Source organism: Ammodytes marinus, assembly GCF_949987685.1.
Source record: "Ammodytes marinus genome assembly, chromosome: 11".
NCBI lineage: Eukaryota > Metazoa > Chordata > Actinopteri > Uranoscopiformes > Ammodytidae > Ammodytes > Ammodytes marinus.
The window spans coordinates 23,340,471-23,366,974 of record NC_137215.1 but is presented as its reverse complement, the minus strand read 5'-3'; the positions used below and the strand labels follow the sequence as shown (position 1 = coordinate 23,366,974).

The 26,504-nt window shown below is 42.8% G+C and overlaps 2 protein-coding genes across 3 annotated transcripts in view; one reads left to right on the top strand and one right to left on the bottom strand.

Annotated features, from left to right (window-relative positions):
- rmdn2 (regulator of microtubule dynamics 2) overlaps positions 1–14,095 on the top strand; it is a 49,525-nt gene extending 35,430 nt beyond the window's left edge. For both annotated transcript variants that reach the window (XM_080037095.1, XM_080037096.1), the window contains exons 7-12: positions 6,088–6,163; positions 6,751–6,828; positions 10,843–10,941; positions 12,031–12,084; positions 12,170–12,250; positions 12,616–14,095. In XM_080037095.1, the coding sequence (XP_079893221.1) occupies positions 6,088–6,163; positions 6,751–6,828; positions 10,843–10,941; positions 12,031–12,084; positions 12,170–12,250; positions 12,616–12,669 (442 nt within the window). In that variant the 3' untranslated portion in view covers positions 12,670–14,095. The remainder of the gene's footprint in view (positions 1–6,087; positions 6,164–6,750; positions 6,829–10,842; positions 10,942–12,030; positions 12,085–12,169; positions 12,251–12,615) is intronic.
- Positions 14,096–21,593: 7,498 nt separating this feature from the next.
- On the bottom strand, positions 21,594–25,819 carry cyp1b1 (cytochrome P450, family 1, subfamily B, polypeptide 1). The gene is made up of 3 exons (XM_080037324.1): positions 25,447–25,819; positions 24,326–25,330; positions 21,594–23,383 (listed from the first exon to the last, which is right to left on the bottom strand). Exons 1-3 carry the CDS (start codon positions 25,458–25,460, stop codon positions 22,789–22,791), a joined length of 1,614 nt encoding a protein of 537 aa, XP_079893450.1. The 5' UTR covers positions 25,461–25,819; the 3' UTR covers positions 21,594–22,788.
- Between the last annotated feature and the right edge of the window lie 685 nt (positions 25,820–26,504).

Genomic DNA, 26,504 nt, shown 5'->3' with positions numbered 1-26,504 from the left:
TGGTACAGTACCACAAAGTTGGCTGGAATCTTAGTGGGGAAGGTATAATTGGATGTTCACACAAACTTCCATAACCGCTCTAAGATTGATGACGTACAGACTGTGTTGCACATCTCTTATAACAGAGTGTTAGGTAACCTGTTAATGACCTATACTTTTTTGTATACAGCAAAGTATGCAGTTAGATTAACACCAAATTAAGTGTTAACATTATTTTCCCTTTTGAAGTTTTTGGGAGATGCAGTATATCCAGAAATTGCAGCTGGTAAACAGCAGTAACCCTTATATGTATGCACATCTCTGAGGACTATCTCATAAAACCTGCCATGTTGTATCTGTAGCTAATCACAAATGGTAGTGAACACACTGTCTCTGTGAGAGGGTCAAACACTCTAGCTGTGCAGTGTGCACCACTAAAGGGCCTGGTTCCTGCTCTGCAGCCTTCTATTGCCTATGTTCAGGGACCCAGGCTATCAAGGTATATGCCTTCCTGTGGCACCATGTTGATGCCAATGGTGAAAGATCTCACTGTTATTATACAGCCAGGGATTACACTAAACAACCAGAAGCTTTTAACCTAAAAACTGTTGACGTGAAACTACAAGTTGCAAGACGATTTGTCAACCTCACACAGTCCGGATCCTGCCACATCCTTTCTGAGCCTGTACATTGGCCGTTTGAAGAGCTGAAGTGATGAATGAATGTCATGTCCGTGCCACAGACATCACTTCACAAGAGATTACGCATACTTTCCCACTCAGCCTTTTTTCCCAGGGGGGGCTGGATGATTGGGGACTCTTTTGAAGTGTGACGCGTATTGAAGCACTGCAGTCAAAGAGCAGCATTGAGGCCGATCTATCAGCATCTCCACTGCTCTCCACATTTTGGTTCATTCTTGTGCGTGTCAGAGGAGACGCCTCCACATCTCCTCTCGTGTTTCAAACAGCACTATAGTAACATGCAGCCATCTGCCATAGAGCTTTCTAGTAAACCACTTTTATGAGGGAGAGCTCATGGGTTGTCCACTAGTGGGGACGCACTGTGTTCAGATATGGTTTTGTTGGCGGGTGTGTGAGTGAGCGTACAGTGTGCATGCATTGGGTTACACCGGGGGGGCTTTTCGTGACTGAGTGTGAATCCTATTTGTATAATCTCAGCGGGCTGACGGCTGCGAGATGTTATTGCATTCTTGTATCGCCGGCTTTGTTCGTAGGTGCGTTTTTCAATGATGCCGCTGTGTGAATTCAGCCCATGTAAGTCCCTGACTAAAGGGCCTCTCTGATGGTACAAAGACCAGCGGATTAAGCAGGGAGCCTGCGGCAGTGCCAGTCAGAGGAGGGAGGGCGGTAGAATGGGCTCACTTTGACCTCTGCAAAGACAACTTTAATTTCAAACCATGTGCCTCTGTTCCTCGGCGGTCATCGTTGGTGTCAGTGCTGCAGCCTTATGCTTATGTTTCCGCGAGCCGTTGAAACGCTGTGTGTACGTAAACTTCAGACTCTCTCTGGTCTTTCACTGTGGGAACATTTGACACACTCCCACCTTCAATAGCAGAGAAAACACTACCAGCTCATTCTGTCGTGGCCTAAGTGTGTGAGCGCACTTCAAACACTATCGCACATTGTCTCATACAGGTTGTCCTTGAATTCCTTGAGTTCCTCCTCCTGTTTCGGTACAAGTTTTGGCCTGGAGTCCCGCTTGGCCCTCTGTGTCTCTTGAATGAGCTCTCTATGTTTGGATTTGAAGGCTGAAATCAATCTGCTGTTTCCGCCATGCAGCTGACACTTAGGCCCTTTTGTTTTTGCCCAGCAGAGTGGGGGATTTCACTGATCCGCGATTAAAAAAACATTGACTAACCTTGCGCAATTAAGTGTCTCTCTCATCTTTCCTCTGTCATATTATGCCACAGCCCACGTCTCCTCCTCCTTGTGATATTTCCCTTTTCTTGCCTTGGACAGTCGAGGAGAGATAGTATTTCAATTCAGAAGAGAAAGGATAAACAACACGCAGGCTGGAACCCGAGGCCAGACACGCCTCTCTACACCTTCACATCCAATCACTCTATACACTTCCTCCCCTTACCTGTCTGTGCCTCTCCCCTGAAGGCCTGCTGCCGTTTCACACAATGACAGTAGAAATGTTGCATAACACACACAGAAAAAACACCAACTCCATATCCTGCACAGTGCAGGAAATTTGATCTTCAGTTTCTTAGATGTTAATTTTTTGGAAATTATACATATTTAAGGCAGTCTAATTAATGCAGGAAAGTCAAGGTATTGAAGTGAGCCTACATTATAACTAGGGCTGTGAATAATTTGGAATCCCCGAATGTGTTTCCAGTTTCTGGGGTCACGATTCAAAATCAATTTCTCGATCAGTTCAAAAGAGGATTTGGCGATCTACTCCAGTCCACTGCGTTCTAAGAAGCAAAATTATGGCATGAATGCAAATTAAAGTCCTTGTCTTATTTATCGTCATTGAAGTCTAAGCTTGTAATGCATTTGTTTTTAAGGCAAGTCAACATTGACGGCGGCAGCAAAATACATATAAAAAAAACAATTAATTAATAATTACATTTAAAAAAATATATATATTTTTAAAAATGTATCTTGGCAAAATCGCAGGAGATAGTAATCGTGCTTTTAACATAAATAGATTTTTTTTTCACCAGCCCTAACTATCAAGTACTGTTCCAATCACATGCAGTTCTACCACTGGCAAATTGCCACATGCTGAATAATGTTAAGTGAGCCAGTCAAGTCGGAGGCCGGTCATATGATGCGATAGTCTGGATGTTGAGCAATCTCTCCCACAGCACCTCACCTGGGCACTGCTGGATCTCAGTTAGGATTACTATTCCTCTGTGGTATGATGCTCTGGTCGCAGAGTTCATCTCACACCGCCAGTCAGATCCATTGCATTTAATCACAGCATATAACAACAAGCTTAGAAAGAGAGGAGTGGCGAACTGGTTAGCCTAACTCCTGAAGGAAGATTGCAGTTAGCTGAGCTCATCTGTTTTTTTTTTATTTTATTCAGAGTGCATTGTGGGTGATATTTGAGGAGTGAGGCTGCTTCTTGTCGGCCTGCCATCGTGCTCACAATGAAAATGCTAACAGTGATCTTTTGAAGGTAATGCTAATGGTTTACCATCTCAGTTCATCATGTCAGCATACTAACATTTATTAGTTGGCATCCTGACATGAAGATCGGAAAATGCTGTTTCTGATGCTGAATGACATTCACTCTGCAGGTCATAATAAAGTATTGACCAAGTAAAAGTTTGGCCAGATGATGGCGCTCTATAAAAAAGTGTAAGTTTTTACAGTTGATCCAGAGGGGGGGCATACAAATCTGTACCAAATGTAAGAGTCATCCACCTAGTGAGCGAGTGTACCTGGAGTAAGCCCCAGTGCTTCCTTTTCTTCATCCACCTTATAGTTAAGAAATTCCAATCAACACCACCAATAATGATTGATTATGAATCCCTTTTCCAAATGTCATTGCAATCCATCAAAAAGTCGTTTAGAATTTTTCATTTTGGACCATGGTGGGAAACAAATGCTCCTCAATAAATGAGAATTGTACACACTTCTCAAATTATTTTTAAAACACTTTTGCTTAGATTCTCTAATTTGTCTGAATTCAAATCTTGCAGCCAGATCTTAGAACCATTACTTTTATGACAGGCATTCAAAATTGGACTTCAATATTGTTGCAGATATTTAGTCTCCAGTGATGGATTTACCCTGAGCATCCAGCAGTGTGTTTTCATTGGAAGCTAGTAGGCAGCACAACGTCTCTGCTGCTGGGATGTGGCGGAGCTCTCCACTCATCAAGCGCCTACCAGCGGCTCGGCCGCACCCTGCGCTACCTTAAGAAAATAAACAGACCCTATTCTGCTAACAGTTACACGAAATAAATCGCCTTTGTTTGCTTTGTGGAGAATATTTAAAGGCACTTAGAAGTGCTGTGGTTGGCACATGCCTATAACTTCAAATTGTACACCACCCACAGTGGTAGGAGTAGGAGTGATAATGGTTTCATCTGAAACCATTATCACTCAACACCTGAAGTACGTATATATAATTTTTTTGTAAATGTATCAGTTTGTCCTGAAGTCAAACCACCCTGTTTCTTACTTACTAGTGACAAAGATCCTGGTACATTCCTTATTGTAATTGAGTAATGACCTGCTAATAACTTTGTACTATTTGCACTCAGCAACACTTTTTTTCTGTTATCTCTTATCTATTGCAATCCAGAGGCCCAGACAGAAAGACTGAGTACTACTACAGAGAACAGTAACCCAATGCCAAATCATGCCTGGTTTAAAAGACACCTTAGTGTGCACACACACACACACACAGAGATTCCATCTACCACCATCAGCACCACCATGTCAGAGGATGCTGTCAGATGACCTCTTTATCCGCTGAACCTTCACATAAGAAGGTGTTTGTGGCTGCATAGTGTTTGACAGAGTACCAGCAGGATTGAAGCAGCACTCGTGGTAAAATGACTTTGATCAGCTCTCGCCTCTCCAAACACTCAGCATCCCAGAGCTGAAATCGCCCTTTGTTTCCCCTCCGCCTGCCCACTGCTCCAAGTCAGTGTATTCATTGGTGAGTGAAGGAAGAAGGTGAAGCAGCTTATCTCTGCTGATGTTGTGTAATAATGAGACCGAGTCTAAGGGTGTATTCACACAGGGAAAGTCCGCTAGTTCACTTGATTAAGCTGTGTATCAGCTGGGTGTCAGTTCGGCGCAGTTCAGCTCCAAACTGACACGGGGATAGTATTGACGGACCCGTACATTGGAAGCAAAATAAAAACACACACTTCTTGCGCAGCGTGAACCTGTTGGCACTGTGCGAGAGACGCTCCCCTCTCCTTCATCTGATCGCTGAACACATTCAGCATTTTTACGCGTCCTCTGTAATGTAATGTAAATGTAATATGTTCTGGGCTCCCGGTCAAATCACAACTTATCGTCCTAACAATGGCGACAACAACACTTTCCCATAATGTGAAGCTGACGGCAATTTATTAAAAAAGAAAAGGCACAGTGCTTCCTGCAATTGGGTCGGATCGAGTCCGGACAAATTCACACCACAAACGAACTGCAGCAGAGTGCGTTTGGAAACGCACCGAGACTACCTCTTCAGCTGGGTCTCGGAGCGTTCGTTTGGTCCGCCCCCGAGTGCGATTGCTGTATTCACACCTGCCTGAAAGATGCGCACCGAAGGCGGAAGTGCACCTGAGTTCGTTTCAACCGAACTAAACACGGCATGTGTGAATACACCCTAAGTGTTAATTTTTTCAGTGCCCCTGGTTTCTTATTTTTAGTGAACCAGAGAAAATGTCAAAGAAATGCCAAAACTTCACTGCTTGGCTTCTGTATTGTAGTCAGTCAGGATTAGGCAAACATAGACTGTCTGTTGCTTATGTTGTAATTCTTCAAGCTCATTGATTGACATTTTAGATCCTTTCAATTGCATCTGTATTATTCTGTCTGTTTAATTTAAATGAATTTCACTGATCCTGTGCTCATTATGAGAATGAAGACGGACATAGTGAGGACAGAGGTGATCTTGTAAAGGAACGTCAAAGTCTCACATTACAGGACCAACTGGGTGGCTGGATTAAGAAGTGATGGTGTTAAGTTGCCCTTGTGTAGGACACTTGATCCCCAACTGTCTTTAGGCAAGGCTACCCTCAAAACAAACTGTGTGGCGTGTTGAGGGCAGAGCGACGATTTGATCGCAAATCAAAAATTGCGATTTGAATGAATCCGATTTGCATATGGCAAAGGATGCAATTGGATATACATTATTTGTAGCGCCTCTAACCCAAAATTTAGTGGTTTTTAAAATTCATGCCGTCCTTCTTATTGTGAGACGGTCATGCTCATCAATCTAAGGCGACTGCTTTTACACCCACCAACAACAGCACACGTGAAACCCCATTTTCCCTTTTTTAATACGTAATATGTTTTAGTTTTTCATAGATTTAGAAAACTGATACAACTGAGAACCTGTTCACGACTGATGCTCAACTGATCAACATAATGTTGTTTCTTCACAGGTATGCCATCATGTGTGGAATCATGGCCGAATATGACACAGTACAGAACAAGATAAAGAACGGAATCATCTTTAAGGTAAGTTGTTTACACACAGTCCTCATGTAATGTTATGTCTGGGACTGTTCACACAGGGAAATGTATTATGACTACTTGATGAAATGCTCACAGTATTATGTGTGTACATTTGGACATTACTTCTCCCATGTACTCTATTGTAGAGTGGATTGCCCGTCTTATATCCTTTAAAGCAATAAGCCCCTCCTACAGCCATTCAGCTCCATAAGAGGCAGTGTGGAACAAGGGCACGTAGCTTTTTATCTTCTGTCAGCCGCTTCCCCCCCCAAACACTGTGTACCTGCAAAACTCTTTGACAGGTGAAAAAGAGAGGGATAGAGCACCAGAGTGGGAAGATAATAAAGAATAAAAAGCCTGAATCAGAGAAAGGGGCAGAATGGAAAAGAACGAGGGAGGGTGTGTTTGTGACAGCAGGGAGTGTGTGGTCGTTCTGCGAGATCGCGTGTGTGAGAGGTGTTTGTGAAATACTTGTGGGTTGGTGAAGCAGGACAGATCAGGTCAGAACAGAAGGCAGTGGAAATAGCAGCCGTGTCATGAATCAACAGTGAAAATCTTCTCTCTCTCTCTGTGTGTGTGTCTCCTCCCAGGATCATCTGGATAAAGCCATAGAGCTGAAGCCACAGGACCCCATGTCCTACTACCTGCTGGGCCGCTGGTGCTACGCTGTATGTTACCCTCCCGACACACTGCGCAACACACATATCCCTCCCATCTCTCCTTACATACACAAACAGTGAATTTTATGGAGGCTGACATGTCTGCATAAGCACTCTTTGCCAACCCTCCCACGGTTTCCCCTTTTTCATTCCCACTGTTTCGCTTTCCCTAAGGTTGTTTTTTTTCCCTCTGTGATATTTGCAGAAAGCGCTCCAGGAGCTGAACACCAGACTACTTTAGCTTTAAATCAGATTGTACCAGACTCATTTTCATCCTTTTTTTTATGTGGCTCCCGTTCTTTCGGTGCAGGAGGTTGTTTTTGATGCAGCACTTGATTGTTTTAATATCCACCGTGTCTTACTGTCAATCATGTAAAGGTGGAGTCACAGTTCTGGAGAACGCTTGTTGTCATAATAACTTTTTGTCAAGATCAGTGAAGATCTCCTCACGATCCGCTACCTGTCTGTACTGTGTGTGCTCTGAAAAAAGTACAGTGGAAATACACAGCCTAGGCTCTATTAACTGGTATGCAGTGATGCCGGTAACGCGTTACTGAGTAACGTGTTACCGGCATCGGACCTCTTTTTTCAGTAACGAGTAATCTAACGCGTTACTATCTCCAAACCAGTAATCAGATTAAAGTTACTCATCAAAGTCACTGTGCGTTACTTTTTCTGTCATTTTCCTTGGTGAAACATTTTACATAAATGCACAAATGACTGCGATTGCGATTTAATGTAAATAAATGTGCGCGCATGTGTCTCTAAACGCTCCAACCGCTCCTCTCGTCTTTTTGGTAGCGCCCCTCGTCTCTGACTTGCAGCGTGTGTGTGTGTGTTTGCAGTAGCATTACGGCCGAGTCTAAGCTGAACTGTGGCGCAAAACAAACGTTTCCCCCCCCCCCATGAAATATAGCGTCTGCTATGGGGATATTTAGGATTCGGGTACGGTGACGTTGAAGAGATAGAAGTGTTTAAAACTTGGAAACTTATAGTCACGTGGCGACCGGTGGCCGCACACAGTCTATCACACATGAGACATCGTAGAGAAAAGTCAAATTAATGCATGAGAGTTAATGCATGAGAGTGAAGGGCCAATCACGTTAAGTTTAAAGACACTGCTACTGTCTTTGCACTTTGGAGGAATGCATTTATTTTCATGGGGGGAAAAAGGTTTTTTTTTTTATTAAATTTTTCAAACCATAATTTTTATTATTTTGAAAACAGTATGCCTACAGGCTACTAGCCTACAAGCTTTATTTTATATATTTTCAATGATTCTTAATATGTGCATGTTTTAAATTGAGATGGGTTTCAAAACCTGTAAAGTAACGTTTAAAGTAACTTGTAATCTAATTTAGTTACTTTTAACATCAAGTAATCAGTAAAGTAACTAAGTTACTATTTCAAGGAGTAACTAGTAATCAGTAATCAGATTACTTTTTCAAAGTAACTGTGGCAACACTGCTGGTATGTAAGCGAAGAGTATGTTAAATAAGGGTTCCACTGTAGCTAGCTTTTCAGCTCACACACAGTACCGACAGGTAGCGGATCGTGAGGAGATATCACTGATTTTGACAACAAGCATTCTTCAGAATCATAGACTGCGCCTTTTAAAGGTGCAGGATGAGTAAGTTCTGGAAATCATGCATTAATTTTTTTAACGCATGAGCAGAATGACCCGCCCCTTATATCCCACCTGCTCTGCACTATAGTCGCTCTAACGTTGTGGCTGACCCAGGATCTGCACTGTGAATGATAGCGGTGCGCCGCGATGCGCTCTCACTTTATGGCTGACCCAGGATCAGCACTGGATATGAAAGCAGTGGGCAGCTTCATGCAGCCAAACATAGCAGCACACTTTGTTTTGACCTGCTAATGGCCACGTCTGTTTCATGGGCGGCAGTTGTTGTTGGAAGCAACAGGAGGAGAGCCATTGTCTGTCATTCACATATGGGATGAAAACACACATGTATCCATTTATTCTTGTGTGTAGAACACAAAATAAATGCCATTCTATAGATTCACTCAGAGGCATGGCAAAAATATACATTTAAAAAAATCATAATTTAAAAGTCACTATAATAGGTCTCTACTGTAGACAGTAAATCTCTACACTGTGTTTAGTGTTGTTGCCTCAGCAAAGCATCTCCCCTGAAGTCTCCCTTCACCCTGAGTCAATCATTGTGCATGTAGGTACGCACACTCTCCAAGCTCACATTACATAGACAGACAGCAGGCTGCATAAAGCACAGCCAGGGACCAAGTTGTTTGAGAGCTGCTGAAAGAAACGGCTCTACTCACATCCATTGATAATATGTAATACAAATATTTAAATTTTTTTTTTCTTCAATAGCTTCCTCGTCATGTGACCCAATGTCTCTAAATTATTTCAGAAAATAGTACTGAACAGCGAACATAGGACACAGTTGAATCAGCCTCTTCATCTCAAAGTGCACCAGATTGATGCATTTTACTTTGAATGGTAAAAAAAAAATATTCCAGGGGGGCATGCCATGAACACACTCATTTGATCGATAATATATAATTCATTTATTTTTACAAATATTTTAATAAAAGATAATAGCTTATTCTTCAATAGCGTGTGTCTTCAAATTATTCCAGAAAATAGTACACAGTATCACAGCTCTACATTTTCCTTTCAAAGTGCACCAGATTGATGCATTCTAGTTCAAAAGGTACCACATTTTCCTCCGGGTGTGCATGCCCCCGGACCCCCCTAGTTGGTCTGGAGTCCCCCCCCCCCCCCCCCCCACAGATTCACAACATTTTGTATACAACTGGTTCAATTGTACTTTAAGTGTTTTTTTTTCACTGCTGATTTGTGGACTGATGCAAATCATCAGTGAAAAAATCCTAAATGTAGTGTACAATGAAATGGCTATTTAGTTTTTAGGTAAACATTTGTATACGTGGGGGAAAAGTTTTTCGGCTAGCCGCCTCTGCAACAGTACAATGCCGACTTCTGCTACATTGACTTCTCCCCTAAACTCCTCAAAATGACTGCTCTGACCGCCATGTCCATAATGTAACACACTAACTATGCAGAAGTACCTCACACAACCAAACTTCAAAAATACTAAACTATCCCTTTAATCACTTCCAGTATTTTTGAAAATAATGTGCAATGTTGAATTCCTGACAAGATATTAAGGTATGCAGACGCTCTGCTGTGTATTCCTATTGTTTCAGGAGGTAATAGTGCCAGCTGGCAAACTAACTGCCTGAAAAGAAGGAAGCTAAGACAGAGATTGCTCTGATACAAGTTGTATAACACCTGCCCACACTGACTGAGACTGGGCACATTTAATGGGGCAGCAACACCTGATATCTTCAGGGATTGTGTTTTATTGGTTGTCTGTGGTGCGTTCATGTTCAACAATGATCTACTGTTTGTATTCAGCCAGCGGACGTGTTTGAAAGGTCCTCTGGTGACGGCGAAGCAACGCTACACCTGCAATTAGACGTTGCTCCAATGAATGGTGCGAGGCAGGAGCATTACATGTTTGACCCAGGCTTTTCCTGCCATTGTCATCCTCTGTAGAAAGTGTCAGTAGAAAAGTATCAGTGCTACACGGTACCTGTGGTCATGGAACTGATCGGGTGTTTCTCTGCTCTGTAATAGTTTAAAAAAATATTATGTAACCAAGCCGGGAGGATGTTTTTGGTCCATTTCTTGTTAAGGGCCTTCATTTCCCTGTTTGCTGCGTCAGCAAATATTGAGTGTAGCATTCTGACTTGATGTCGTTATAAAATGTCTAAGGTAATAAAAAATAACATTAAACATCCCCTGAAAATCCTTTTGTTGACCTCCAGTGGTCAAGCATGTCACCATGCTTCAGAAGATGTGTAAGTGGACTCCAGGATGTGATCACAGCCAGGCAGCATGCTTTAAACTTCCAACAGGAGAGGGTAGTGATACTCTGCCTTTTAGCCTGCCGTTTGCGTTACCCAATGTGCAGAGCTGTTATTTACCTTGAGGTGATCGTTTTGTTTTTGCAGGTGGCTCAGTTGTCGTGGATCGAGAGGAAAGTGGCTGCAACATTATTTGGAGAGCCTCCAAGTGCCACAGTTGAAGACGCACTGAAGAACTTTCTTAAGGTACCATGAGTCATTCGGAAATCAATCTTCATGCTCCTTTTTAAAGACACACCCCTGTGACCAAACTAACTTAGCTCTACCTGCACCTGTGATCAGCACACCCCAGATACCCCTGCAACTAAATTAGATTGGCATCTGGTGTGTGCCCAAGATGACTCTCTATACGCCCATCAACAACTGCTCACGTGAAACCCCAGGGAAACATTACTGAACATTTCTTATGCAGAAAAATGTACTGAAGTGGGGGCTTGTGGTGTAGTGGTTAGAGCCCCCACATTTACAAACCTCACTTAGCACTACATCCATCTGTGATAAGCACACCACCAGTTACCCCTAAATCTAACAAGCATTTGGGTTCAAACCAACAGTTAGATCCAGGGCCTATCAGAGCAGACTACAGCAGACAGAGGCTGAAAAGAGATTTAGCAATTGCACTGTGAGAAGTATAAAGTGTTTATTGGACACTACACCATGAATACACCAAATAACTATTGAAACCTGAACATGAGCATTTAATATATCACCTTTAAACATACTTGGGCCTTTAGAAATGCTTCCACTTTGGTTTTGTAATTTTTTATGGGGTTTCATTGATTACAAATTCTCCCCTGAGCTTCATGAGTAATGAAATGTTACGTACGCCTGTTTGTGTAGCATTTATATGCAGCTTGCCTCCGGGTCCCTCCTGTACCCAGTTCTTCAAAGACCAAACGCTCCGTATTTAGAAAGGCTTAATCAGTATTCCCACTGTCTCAATTGCTTATATAATGTAGAAATACATGTTTGCTCCTGGCTAATATACCTGTGCAGGCCTCTTCCTCTTGTGTTGTGTATCTCAGCCATCAATTTGATTGAAGAGGTCCCTGTTAGGACACGTCCCTTACTGACCTGGGGTAGCGCCTGCGGTGAGGCTGTTGAGCTTTGACGGATACATTGTGAGAGGTCACAGGAAATGGCTGTTGTTCTTGGCCTTTTATAATGATCCAGAGATAACTGTTGCCCATGCCTGGGTGGAGATCAGTGCCTAGTGTCCTGGAGTAGTATTGTATTTAAAGGCTGAAAGAAAACTTTTATTTTTTCTGTGTTCAGGTTGAGGATCTCCAACCAGCGTATTCCAAACTCAACTATGTGTTCCTCGCTAAGGTAAGTACCAGTAGATGAAACAACATTGCTATTTTTTTTTGGGGGGGGGCACACTGTTAACGGTTTTTGTTCTTTGCTTTGGCAGTGCTTCAGAGACCTGGGGCAGAGGGAGAAGGCTAGGAAGATGTGTGAAGCTGCATGTTCAGTGAAGGCTGCGTCCAAAGAGGTACAGCTTGTCACTGTCCCATTGCAGTGCTATAAGCCTAGTTTCCACTGAGCGGTTCCGTTCCATATGGCTCAGCACGCATTTATTTTGCATTTTCATTTGCTAGAGTTGGGAAGGGTACGAAAATAGGCGACCTGTGCTTTACCTATTTTTGTCAACCTTTTTAAATGGGGTATCAAGCCGTCCCAAAGGTTCCCCATGATCTAGGCTTACCGTTCTGCACCAAACCGTTCTGTGCCAAACCGAACTGTGCTGCTGAGTGGAAACAAGGCAATAGTTATATCCATCTCACTTGGTTCTTCATTTTGCCTTTTCTTGTCTCTACATCAGGAATCTGAATACTTTTTAATCTTTTTATTTTTTAGGAGGAAGAGGCACAAAAGGAGCTGGACTTACTGTGCCCGGCTCTTGGAGTGTGACACCACATTATTTTGGAAATGTATTTTCCATGTGCTATGGGTGGTCGGGGTGTGAGTGAGTGTGGATGTGCATTCTGTTAATTCACTCTGTGAGTGGGGGGAGGTGTGCTGTAGCATTATATCATCAAAGGGAGCAATGGGTTAAAATAGTCAAATCCGTCCTAATTTGTTTTGAAATTAGACTTGTGTTCTGAATGGTGTTTTTTATTTATCCATAGAAAACAAACTTGTCATCGCTGGTTGCATCAAATCAGTGTGATATTAGTTTTTTCCTTTTTCAAAATAATCAAGTCTATTGTTAAGTATGAGTTGGATTTTTCTTAATAGGATTGATAGATATATTTAATGAATCATAAGTTATTGGTAGATACCTAGTGTCTATGTCTACAGCAGTGTGTCTGATTTGATTGTTCTGAAAGCGAGTGTCACTTCAGTGTGTCTCTGGGATACCAAGTTTCCTTGACAACAAAGGCCTGCCACTTTTTGGGAAAGTGACCCACACAGGACTCGTTGTTCCTTCCAGTTCCGTCCTGTTTTGTGTTGCGTCTCCAGCCACACATTCAGGAGGCAATAACAAAAGCACATCAGACAATGGCGCACCCAAACAAAGATGTCGGAATGCTGTGACCACTGGACGACCTCCTGCCCTCCTCACTCGGCCGTCATTGAGAACAGCAGCAGTGCTCTGCGGCTACATTTCCATGCTCACTTCGCAAAATGATTAAAGACCAATATGCTCTTTCATATGTTCTTTTTAATGAGAATCTTTGGCAGTAAAAGTGACATCCAACATGAAGACGTGACGCTTATGTTTAATTGGTCACATTGTTTTTAAATCTGGGTTATCTAAACTCAATTTTACGGAGACATGGTCTATTATAAACTTGTGGAGAGGCATCTTAAGGGCACCGCTAGAACTTGGTATGTCAGGTAAAACAAAAAATTAATGTGTTTAGATGGCTCCTGTGACAATGGACATATACTGTACATCACCTATTTACGCTGTATGCACCCTGGTGTATAAGACTCGGCATTCCATGTTAAATAATGCCACTAAAATGAGATCTAATCTGAATAAATGTTTTTAAATGTGTCATTTGATTACTGTCATATGCTTTCCAAATTATTTTACACTTGTTAATGCATTTTAGACGCGTAATATGAGACCGATTTGTTTTTGGAAGAGCATGTGGATTAAGAGTCGAATTCATTTAATTGTATGTTGTAAGGTCGACCTAAAATGTGAAAACATAAGTAATTATTTTGTCACTTAACATATTTTGAACACGGGGGCTACGAATGTATTACTACTTTCTTATTTTTTTTTTCAAATGCCAACGTGAATGCAATATTGCTTGAGGTTATATTGAAATTTGATCCACTACATAGAGATTAAGCTGTATGGTATCACAGGCAGTGTGGTGATGAACTGAATGGTTAATGGTACTGGAGACTATAATTAAATCTGTGCAATCCTGACATGCCGATTTGTCATTTGTCTTGCTTGTATAACTTCATGATCTTGTTTATGTGCTCACCTGTTTTATTGGTTTATGATTGCAGTAAATTATGGTGTCTGTCATTTATTATTGAAAGGTTACGTGACGTTTTGGCATGAATTAAATTGATTTTAATCCAAACAGACCTATAAATGCAACAATCTATGATAGTGGAGTGTTAAGGCCTCTCTTCTCCTCACCCTGTACATTTTGTGCTACGGCAAATGGGAATTTGTTACTGGATCAGATTCAGGCCAACTTCCCACCGGTCTAGTCTTGTTTCAGCATTATTTTCCTCCATGGAAGAGCTCCCCTCAATGGGTTCCTCCCACGCGAGCACAGGTGTTTGTTTACACAGTCATGAACTTGACTGATTGTATTAGCCTCCTGTGCACTCACTTTTAAAAGCATCAGTTGAGACAGCTGCAGAATTCACTTACAGCACTTTTTGATGTTTTTCTACTCATTCACATGCATTATATAGTCTGTGTGTGTGTGATTGCATCTAATCTTGCCATCTTGCATGCTGTACATTCTGGTCTGAAAAAAACGGATATAATAAGAATTTAGAGGCCGCAGATCTCGCGTCTCATTTCTCATGATATTCAGACAGAAGAGACAAGATGATGTACGTAGAGGACTGCTGTCCATCATGACTCCATTAGGCTCAGTCCTCTTCACAGCAGACCTGTGTTTGAGTCCAGCCCGGGTCGTTCTCTGCATGTCATTCCCTCTCTGCCCCATTTCATCTCTGTCTCTCCATACTGTCAAAAAAGCATTTAAAATCCCCCAAATATAATCTTTAAAAAATTAATAAATGCCAAATGATTAAATTTTTCCCACAGATTTACCAAAAAAAAACTAACATGTTAAAGGTGAAGTAAGCAGTTTATTTATGTTAATATAAGTGTAAAATCGCTCTTTATTCATACAGTGATCACTTACATATGGGGGCGGGACCTGATAAGCCTTTGGCTTCTTCCGTCACCCTTCGGACAACACAAAGTAAGATGTATGAAGATATGAAAGAGAAAATTGTGTATTGGTGGAATTGTCCGAAAGAATAATAAATAAATAAATACATAATGTGCGCGTTTCATAAAGCCGATCTCTCAGTCGGCTGCTTTGCATGTAATCGGCAAATAAACTTAATGTGGTATCCCAACATTTTTATCCAATCAGAAGAGCGAACGCTACTAACCGACAGTCGCAGTGGCGGACTCGGACTGTTTGAAGGGCAGGGGCGAAAAAATAAAAAGGGCACCATGTGGACACACAGTGGCGTTTGTAACTCGATGGTGTTTTGTTCCCCCAGCGGAGCCTTAAAGGCAGCGCTGCCTGGAAGGCCCCATTCGGGGCACTTGTTACATCTCCATGTAGCACTTACTTGTGGCACTTTGTAGTTTGGTTTATTTGCAGCTATAGTACTGACGTGATTCTTGTTGTTCTGAGTTTGTACCTTCATTGTTGAATGCACTTAATGGAAGTCGCTTAGGATAAAAGCATCAGCTAAACAGAATGTAATGTAACGAAACACCAAACACTGTGTTTGTAGATGTTAAAAAAAACTGTTGGGCTCATACAATTAAACGGGGGGTCTGGGGGTCGTCCCCCCCCCCCCCCCCCAGAAAAAAATGTGCTTCAAAGACACTGTTTCCCCTAATTCTAGCGACTTTATAAACACTAAAATGAGTTGTTCACATCATTGTGCACTTTCACATTTTAGCCAAAGAAGGGAGAATGCCTTGCTGCTTTCATCTTTACTAACATTTAAGTAAATTAGACTGGAGAAAAATCAATGTGACGCTACGCTACCATACAGTCTTTGACCGCTGACAGCCAGCTACGGAAATATTGAAGGAAGTTTTCCTTCATGTTGAGGTGATAGCTGACTATTATCGTCTCTCTTGCATGAAATGACCTACACTTGAATGAGGACCGGATCTTGGTTATACATTTTAAATGGATTATGCAAACTGAAAATATTAAGTTTTTCTAACTTGGCATCTAATTGCGCTTTTCCACTATGGGTACGGACAGACATACTCTTAATCCGCTTTTTGCTTTGTTATCCAGTGGAGATTTAAATACCACTCGATGTAGCTGTTTGTCATAGCGACGCCACATGAAAGCAACGCCTCTTTCGCATTCCCCGTTCGTCGGCTACCAAAGAGAGGAACGTCTGCACCTCATTAGAGTACCGCAACATATCTTTTCGGTTTGCCGTATTCTTGCTCCAGAGGGCTCATCATCATCATTTAGGCCTATTGTATGGAGGCGCAACCTAGGGCACTCAATAATTTTTGTTCACATGTAAAGGGCAGCCAATAAGGCACTTTCTCTAATTTTCACCACCATAGAGGGCACTTTAGCAACACTTTTTCAACCATGGGGGCACCAGATGGGGAGAAGGGCACTAGAAGGACCAGAAGGGCACTATCAAGGCACTAGAACGACCAGACGGGCAGAAGGGCACTAGAACGACCAGACGGGCAGAAGGGCACTAGAAGGGCACTATCAGGGTACTAGAAGGGCACTATCAGGGTACTAGAAGGGCACTAGAGGGGCACCAGACGGGCAGAAGTGGACTATAAAGGCACTCATTAAGGCACGTCATCGAATTTTCTTGTTATCATCATTTATTGTATGAAGGGGCATCCTAGAGGGCACCCAATCATGTTTTGTACGTGAAAAGGGAAGCAAATAAGGCATTTCCTCTCGTTTTCACCACTCTTGAGGGCACTTTAGCGCGCTTTTTCAACCATTGAGCCACGAGGGGGCACGGTCGCCCCCACAACGCCCCCCCCCCCCCCTGAGTCTGCCACTGGACAGTCGTCTCACTCATATATAGTATACACTCCATGGTCTCACTGCCGGTGCATGCCAGAGCAACAGATGGGTGAATGTGTATGCGCCTACAATGGCGGAGCAAGTAAAAATCCTTCCCAATGTCTGTTTTGATGGTTTTTATCATGTTTTATCACACTTATGGATCTGAGATGATGCTAGATAACTTGCTGCTTGAAGACCGCAGTGCATTAATGTAGGGACGAGCGAGGGGACTGCTAACTGCAGTAACTGACAGGAAGTTAGCTAAAAGACCCATTCCGCTTACAGCACCTTTAATACATTTCTACAAAGTACGTTGAACCAAGCTAAACTGGCTGTTTCCAGCATTTATGCTAAAGTAAGCCTTATATGAGTTTAAAGGTGGAGTCAGAGATTCTGGCAAACGCTAGTTGTCAAAATCAGTTTTTATCAAAATTCAGTGATTTTCAACTCACAATAGGCTGTATTGTGTGTATGCTGAAAAACCAATCTGGTGCTAATACACAGCCAAGGCTTTGTAAAATGGGTAGGTTAACAAAGGCTGCCACTTTAGCTAGCAACATGTCTGTTTACAGAGCCTAGGCTGTGTATTAACACCACATGTTTTGTTTCAGCGCACAGTACATAAAGATAGCAGATCGAAGGGTGATTTTTTATTCTAATAGGCCAGAGGCCTCCTGGCGCCCCACTTTCCTCTTGCTCACTCTGTTCATTATGTGCATATTTCATGGTATTAATAATCAGTTCATGGCAATGTTATGTTATAATGCAGGTGTCTGCTTCAGTCCCCTTCATATCAGTTTGTTTAGTACGTTTTAATGTTGCATGCATACAGGATTACCCCCCGGAAAGATGCAATCAATCAAATTACCACAAACTAATTGCCACTCTCCAAATCTGTTGCCTCTGGCTCTCTGTGGCTTGGGGCCCTAGGACAGTTGCCTGCTTTGCTAAAAGTTCTCAAACTTGTCTACACATGATTATTCAGATGTAAGATGGCAATCACTGTTTCTTACTCAGTCTGCTGTGGTCTTGACCTGAACTCAACCCTTGGAGGTGGGGTTGTGTTGACCGCAGCTGTCCTGGACCTGGTCTTGATGTAGGCTAGATATCGCTAACATATCAACTCCATTGTTCCTTCATTCCTGGGCTCCTATCAGTCACCCTTGGCAGCCACCGGCCTTCTCTCTGGACGTCACGTCTGTGCAATCTTGCTAACATTCACTCAGATCTCCATATATCCCTCCTTTCACCGTCTAAGCTCAGGTATGTCTAAGTTACACAACTTACAGTCAGCGGCAGAAGGACCATTGTTGTGAGCATGTGCTGCATGTGTTCATGCTGTATCCTGGGGCCAATGCAGGCTAATGCAGTCTTGACAGATCTAAGCTGTAATCACATAGCCTGTGTCTTACCAGTACTTCATCCCATATACCATCTTTCTCAGCAGGCTTATAGCACCACAGCCCTACTTATGATGCACGTCCGCCAAACGCGTACACACCTGCTCCACCGGGCAAGACATTTCTCCACGTCTACCTCAGATTTAAGATGTTTTCTTTGTGTTTATTTGCTACAATTTGCAGAATTTGACATGTCCTTCAGGAATATTTGCTTCTTTCTGCAGCTTCCTGTAATGCAAGGAGGGAAACACAACACAAGCAATAACCCCTGAAGGCGGATATTGTCTGCTATTATAACTCAAGTCCTTATCCCACTAAATAGGGGCATATTAACCGTGACATTGTCAGCATCTCCGCACTTTTTTGAGCTCCTTCGTGTCTGATGATCTGTCAGCTCATGCTTGACAAAAGCAAGCTCGGTGTTTTCCTTCCTATTCGTAAAGATTATGCTTGGAGCGTTGCCACACATGACTTCACTGGCACTATTTCGTCTCCGGGATTTAATTTTGTACTCGTAAAGAAAAGGGAGAGAACCCTATCAGTAATCATCTGCTGTTGTTTTATCTGAATTTGTCACGCACCCGGAGAGCTGGCTGGCCGGCAGGCTGCAAGTACAGGATGTTCTGGCAGGGCGAGATAAAACACAGTGCAGGGGAAAGGGATCTCCCAAACACTTCCCTTTAATTCCCACCTGACGTGGCAAGATGCCAAGAGTTCATGGCGAGACTGGGTGAGCTGTTAATCAGCTCTGCCCGATCTACACCGTTGTCAAATCTTTTCAACACAGTTAAAACAAACTTATGTGTACATGTTGTTTAACAAAATGGGAAAGCCTACTGGCTGAATATTGGACCACACTTTCTCTGCTTAAAGCTTTTGTGCATAACTTCTGTCCCATGAGGAATCCTGAGTAATTACAACAACCCTGTCGGCACATACATGATGTAGCCTAAGCCTTTGGTGGCCGTCGGTCACTTTCTTTTTTGGATTTTATACCTTTTGCTGTACGTCCAGGTTTTTTTCTTAGCAGTAGAATCAACAACTGGAACATTTCTTGGGCACTTCTTGGGATTTTCAGCCGTTGCGCCAGTGTTGGGATGGGACACCAGTTTGTAAACATTACCATATTGAGAAAAGCAGAGAGAGTTTTGTGGAGCTGATTGGCTTAATCAACGTTGTGTCAACTCATTTGGCAATGGCTTGAATGTGACTTTCATTTACGAACAAGTCACGCACTAATGCTTTAAAATGCCTGTGTCCATCCATCGTTGCACCGTCAACATGTTACAGATGGACAACTACATCACTGTGAAACAAAAGAAGAGTTGTGTCTGTTTATTATGTGACTGTACTCGGTTTATGGCTATAGTTTCACTCAGCTAATTGCTCTAGGTGCACATATACGAAGAATGAGGTAAGGACGGTGTACATTTTTATTTGATTTTACGTATTTATTGACTGTGTTTAATATTAGCTTTTCATAACAGGGCACCTTGAAGCAAATGGGAATGTTTTCATTTATTCTTTAGTTATGAAAGCTGTTTTAAACAGTCTACCAGACTTCACCATAAGCAGTATTTTGAGATAGAGGCTACTAACTGAACTGTGCCATCCGTGGAACAGTTTCAAAAAGGAGATTATGCTTTCACTTATTATTATTATTTATTATTAGGTACACCTGTTCAATTGCTTGTAAAAACACATAGCTAATTAGCCAATCACATGGCAGCAACTCAATGCATTTAGGCATGTAGACGTGTTATATGTGTGTGTATATATATATATATATATATATATATATATATATATATATGAATGAATTAATTAATACTTTATTCCGGACTCAAAGTTCCATATAAAAAGACGATACAAATGCATGACAACACAAATTAAAATACATACAAGCATCGATTCCAATGTTTCCACAACCAAGAGGAGAACCTTGTATCACTCTGTTTAGTTTCAGTGAGTGCAATTATTAGTTTGTTTTTTTACTCTAAAAGTCGACACATAAATGTATACATTAAATTCCTCAACACAGCATGAAAGGTGGGGACATTACTAGTCACAAACAAAGAGCTAGCACTTGTCATCTAGGAAACTTAAAGAGGACCTATTATAGTTTTTGACTTTTATGACCTATAAACGTTGTTATAATTATTTATAGTCATGTTTAACCATACTAGCGTATCAAATAATGACGTACATGCATTAAGACGTATTCCCTGCTGACCGTCTGGGGTGTCTAAACACTAGGGCAGCCGGTCGAGAAATCACGTGATCAAATCGTTTCAGAATTTCCTGATATTCTTGTCGTCACGAAAAGCGGATGTTTCCATGTATGGTAATGCTGCAACATGCCCCCACCTTCCTGCTCAAGTCTGCCTCGCGCCACTGAAAGTGTTCCGGAAGGAAGGTAACCAATCACAACGGATTGGGGTTTGCAGGAGGGGGGGGAGGGGGTGGAGAAGCACAAAGCTGAGTGTTGAGAGAGACTGCAGTGCGCGCTCAGATGAGAGGAAGAGTTTCCCGGATCTACATGGTTTTTTGTGATGTGATTCGTGTCAGGTTGCTCTATAGCAGTTTTTAACAAGAAATTAAGACAAGAAATTAAGAAAAGTAGTATAATAGGAGATCTTTAAGGAGGATCCTAAACGCATCTTTATACGCCACCTGTAACTTTTTCAGTTTTGCTGTTCTATATTTACACCAGAGGTGAGCTGTGTAAAATGGAGTACAGTAGGCTCTGAAGAGACTAACTTTAACATCATCCGTGCACATGATTTTTTTTATTTTATATATATGTGTGTGTGTGTGTGTGTGTGTGTGTGTGTTTTTGTTTGTGTGTGTGCATGGTGACTGGCTAAGAGACACGATAACTAATACGATACCTGGAAAACAAGTCACCTGCCATTTGGAAAATTGTCCTTCATTTAATACATACTGCCACACAATTCTGGAGAATATTTGTTGTCAAAATCACTTCTTGTCAAAATCAGTGAATATCTCCTAACGATCCACTACCTGCCATCTGTGTGTGTGATGTGTGTGTGTTAAAAAAATAAAGTGTCAGCAATTAGACAAGTCTACAAAAAAAGGTGTATACCTGCAGAGTCTCAGCCTTAATAGACAGCATGGATATGCTTGACAGTATATAAAACAACAGGAGGAAGAAATAACTCGCTCACTGGCATCTTCAGCATGGAACTTTATTGACAAAAGGTTTTCCATTGAGCAGCATTCTGCAACATTCAAACTAAGACCAAAAAAAACTTTTTGAATGACAACATAAGAATAAATGACTACATAACACTGGTCTAATGTTGGTCTTACCATATGTGCATTGGACAGCACTTCACAGACACATGCAGCAAGTCCATTCAGTGTACCCTTCCATTGCCTTGTCAAACAGCATCTACAGCAGGTTGCAGAATATATTACATTACTTTCAAAAGCATTTGAATTAAAAAAACAAAAAAACATTTGGCGTTTCATTGGCCTTATTCCTGAGTGACTACGTTTTTATACTATATATGGCAAACTACACATTAGCACTGGACATTATAATTAAGCAGACATTAGGGGCTTAAAGGCCACAAGCTTATTCACCTGTTCATGCAGAATCACTGGAGTGGTCAGAATGTCTGACTTCACTTTTGTCACATAAACACATCGTAACTCCAGCTTGGATTGTTCACCTTTAGTCACGTATCCTTGTATCTTCTGAGATTTTAATTTTGCATCAGACAGGGTTTTATCAACACATAAATACAACAAAATGAACAGTCAAATTGAAGGGATTCTTGGTTAAACTGACATTTTGGAGATACAATGAAGGTATACAGATATAGCGAGATGTCCCTAGCCGACAGCAAACATGTAAATAGAAAGCATGACAGCGATATGACGTCCCTGTTAGCTAGATGGTTTCTGATTGTCAATCATTTCTTGCAGCCTTGACATTCACACTTAAATCACAAGGGTGTCTGATGTGGCTGCTACACAAAACTCCCTTAATCACAGAGTTGCCTGGACTGAGTTCTGTGGAGCTGACTGCAGGCCTCTCCCTCTTAGAATCAAAAGAAGAAGCTAATTGCTGAGTGGCATGTCAGATGGCGTTTGATGTTGTGAGAGACCAGATTCCTCCCAGGTGGTGGTCTTGTATGCGATACACCCCGTCTCCTGGCGAAAAACCCCCTGTGAAGTTATGTTTCTGCCTGGCACTATAATACTTTTTTTTTTAAACAGTCAGTGAACAGTGATAAGAATTCAGCCTGAGATTCAGCTTATAAATACATAAAGATTTCCGCCCCACAAACGTCAGCTACAGTTCATAAGTATTTTTGTCTTTCAGCCTTCATTTTTACAGTTTTGATTGGACATGTTTTTCATGAGTCCGATGTGGGCTCGGCGGGCTGGCTCTGCCTGGTGGCCTCGTCCAGCAGCCTCATATCTTGGCGCAGAGACAGCGCTATGGAGAAGCTGTGAGGTTTGAGAGTCAGACCGTAGTTGTAGTCCAGAGTGGGCGGCCTGGCTGGGTCTGCTGTGATGTGGCATTGGTGGGCCATCAGGCTGGTGAAGAGGAACAGCTGCATCTTGGACAGCTCCTCTCCGATGCAGCGCCGCTTGCCCAGGGAGAAGAGCAGCACACTGCTGGTCAGGTCCTTGTTCAGAGCTCCGCTCGGCTCCAGGAAGCGCAGCGGGTCGAAGGTCTCCGGGTGGGACCACAGGGCCGGGTCGTGGTTGATGGACCACTGGTTGACAAAGACAACGGTGTTCTTTGGTATGAAGTAGCCCATCAGCGAGGTGTCCCTGGTGGTGGAGTGTGGGATGGTGAGCGGCACGAAGCTGGTGAAGCGCATGACCTCGTAGATGAAGGCCATGACGTAGGGCAGCTGCAGCTGGTCCTCGATGGACGGGAGCCGGCTGCGGTCCACCACCTTGTCCACCTCCTTCTGGAGACGCGTCTGCATCTCGGGATACCTTAGTGAGACCAGGTGAGACTTAGTTTAGGTGACTGCAAACAACATTTCGAAACGTATTTCACTTAATTCAAAGATGGATTCAGCAATTCTGGATAAAGCTTGTTGTTAAAATAACTTTTTGTCAAAATGAGTGAATGTCCTAACGATCCGATACCTGTCTGTTTTGTGTTTTGGCTGAAAAATAAATCCAGTCTTAATACACATGCTCTGTAAACGGGCAGGGGCCCCCTTTGCTCAAATACCCTTTGTTTACATACCAGTTTACAGAGCATAGGCTGTGTATTAACACCAGTTTTTTTTCAGCGTGCACACACATTGCATACAGGTGAATCGGTAGGAGATATTCACTGATTTTAACAACTAGTATTCTCCAGAATCACTGATTCTACCTTTACTTATCATTTTTACATATAATTAGGGGGGCGTTAATGTATCACAAGCAAATTAGCATATAATTAAAAGATAATCATTTGATCAGTAATCCCTAGAGTACTAGTACATTGTTCCCTAAATGAACTAGATAGATAAAATATTTTTAAAATGTAAAGTGGCTTAGAGGTGTCAGCCTGCTGAGCGAGGCATCAGCTACTACTGGAATCAAACAATCAAGCGACAAATAAAATCTGTCAAAAATGTTGCCATTCTACTTGTTGAGTAAAATGCTGACTGGGCACTTCAGTCACTCTTCTCTGGTGCAGTTTCATCTGCTTATGTTATGCTGCCAGTACCTGGCTGTGTCTCAGCCCCCCCACTGGGATGTTACATAAACTAAAATGCTACTGAACTTCCTCAAGTCTCTACAGCATTAGTTGCCGGATGAGGAACAGCTCTGGCTTATTATCTATAGTGTTATTGTAAGTATTATATCTGCTGTTTGTGCATCTAAAACGGTCAAAACCTTCAATTGATCTCAGTAACAGGACAGGGAAAAGTTTCTTACTTGACAAGTATGATGATGATCCACTGCAGTGCAGTTGACAGTGTGTCTTGACTTGCTCCAAATATATCCCCCAATGCGCCGGGCACGTAGTCCTTTTCATATGAAAGCCCTGTTTTATCTCTCATTTGGTCCATGGACACTATTAAAGCATCTGCCATGTCCCTGATGGTGCTGGACTCGATTGTCTTTCTGTGTTCCATGACTTTATTTCGAATGAACATGGTGAACTCCAGGTTGAGCTTCTTGAAGTTGTCGAACATGGTTTTGATGGGGTTGGGGAAGTACTGGAGCCAGGGCATCACATCCACCATGCTCCCTGCCCCCACCGTTTCGGTGAACTGGTCGTTCCTACCCACCAACTGCTGGAACTCCGCATCCTCGTAGGAGTACCGCTTCCCAAAGCACACCGCGCTCATGATGTTGGCCGTGGACACCACCAGATAAGTCAAGGGCTGGAAGTACTGGTGCTGCTGCGTTTTCCCCACAAACAGCTGGAGCAGCTCCCTGACCTCGCAGAGGACGTGGTGCTCAAATGTCTTCTTGGTGTCCGTGTTGCCGGTGGAGAACATGCGGACAGTGGATTGGGCCACTTTGCGGTGCGACTTCCACCAGTCCGTCACGGTGCCAAACGCGATGCTGTCCCCGCCGGAGATGTACTGGAAAGAGGTGAAGTCCGGTCTGCCGGAAAAATCGGGGGCCTGCTTGACCAGCGCCTGCTTTATAGAGTCCCCGTTCAGCACCACCACAGCCCGAGAGCCGAGCTTGATCTGGAAGACGTTGCCGTATTTTTGCGCCATGCGCATAAAGTACAAGTGCGGTGCGTTGCCAAGTTGCGCAGCGTTCCCGATGATCGGCCAGGCGAGCGGCCCGGGCGGGCAGCGGAACGAGCGCCTCTGGAGCCACCGCCACGAGTAGAGGAAGAGCAACAGAGTCACACATGTCAGTAACACTTCTCTTAAATTCGTCGGGTCAATCCTCACCAGTGTGACATCCATGGTGCGGAGCCTGCAGGAGCAATATGACACATAATACAAGTATTAAAGCACATCCGATTTTTCAAGTTTAAAATGCACTGAAAATATATTTTGTCAAATTGAATTTAGGAGGAGATGATTAAATACCTGGTTTGGTTCATTGAAAAAACAAAACAAAAACAAAATAGCACGAGCCTATACGATTGATCCACAATAGTAAAAGCAGTTTCAGAAAACTTCAAATCCCACTTCAAACGTGTTTATCCTTGCAATGGATAAAGAGTCTACATTTTAACCTTAGGCACGATCAGTTCTTATTACCATACACAAAAGATCCACCATCTACAAAAGCAGCCTGATATAAACAGCCATTCACAAAGTGTGCAGCCTGATGAGCATCCACAGACAGGGTGTTGGGTGTGTGTGTGTGCGCGCGCGCTCCGTGCTCTCTGTCTGCAGCCTGCCCATGCTTTGAAGCCCCGCAGCACCAAGTGAAGTCATTTATCCCCAACAGGCGCAGCATCACGGCCCGTCTGTGTGTGCCACGGCTTTGTTACAGTGGGCAGGTTTGTTGCAATGGGTGTCACCCTCACCCACCCACCCACCCACCTCTCTCTCTCTCTCTCTCTCTCTCTCTCTCTCTCTCTCTCTCTCTGTTTATCTATCTCCACCCCCTCTCTCTCTCTCTCTCTCTCTCTCTCTGTCTCTCTGTCTCCCTCCCCCTCCGTGTTACTCGCAGGCAGCTGGCGTTTTAGTTGAACTTTACAAATGGCAGTATTCAAATTTACTTGTGCCAAGTTAAGAGTTTACGTGAACTCAGGAGTTTTGATAATCTCTGTGATATAAAAATACAGTAGGGCTATGCATGCGCAGCTATACTTCAATATTTGTCCATCTTGAACTTAAAGGAATAGCCTACTTCACCCATACGGAACCGGCGTTCTATTATTGTAAACTCGCTATTATAATATAATGAATGAGGTGTTTCTTCCCTCAGTCTTTCCACAGTCTTCCTTTGGCTCAACTGTCCTGTTAATCCTAACCCTACATTTTACCATGTGTGATGTCACATGGGAAAATGTAACGTTAGACAGTGAGACCATAAAACACTCTTTCTGCCTTTTGTCGGGCTAGAATGAACCGATTTCTAAAATGTTTTACATTTATACTACATAGTTCAATACACCTTCATATTTCCACCGGTG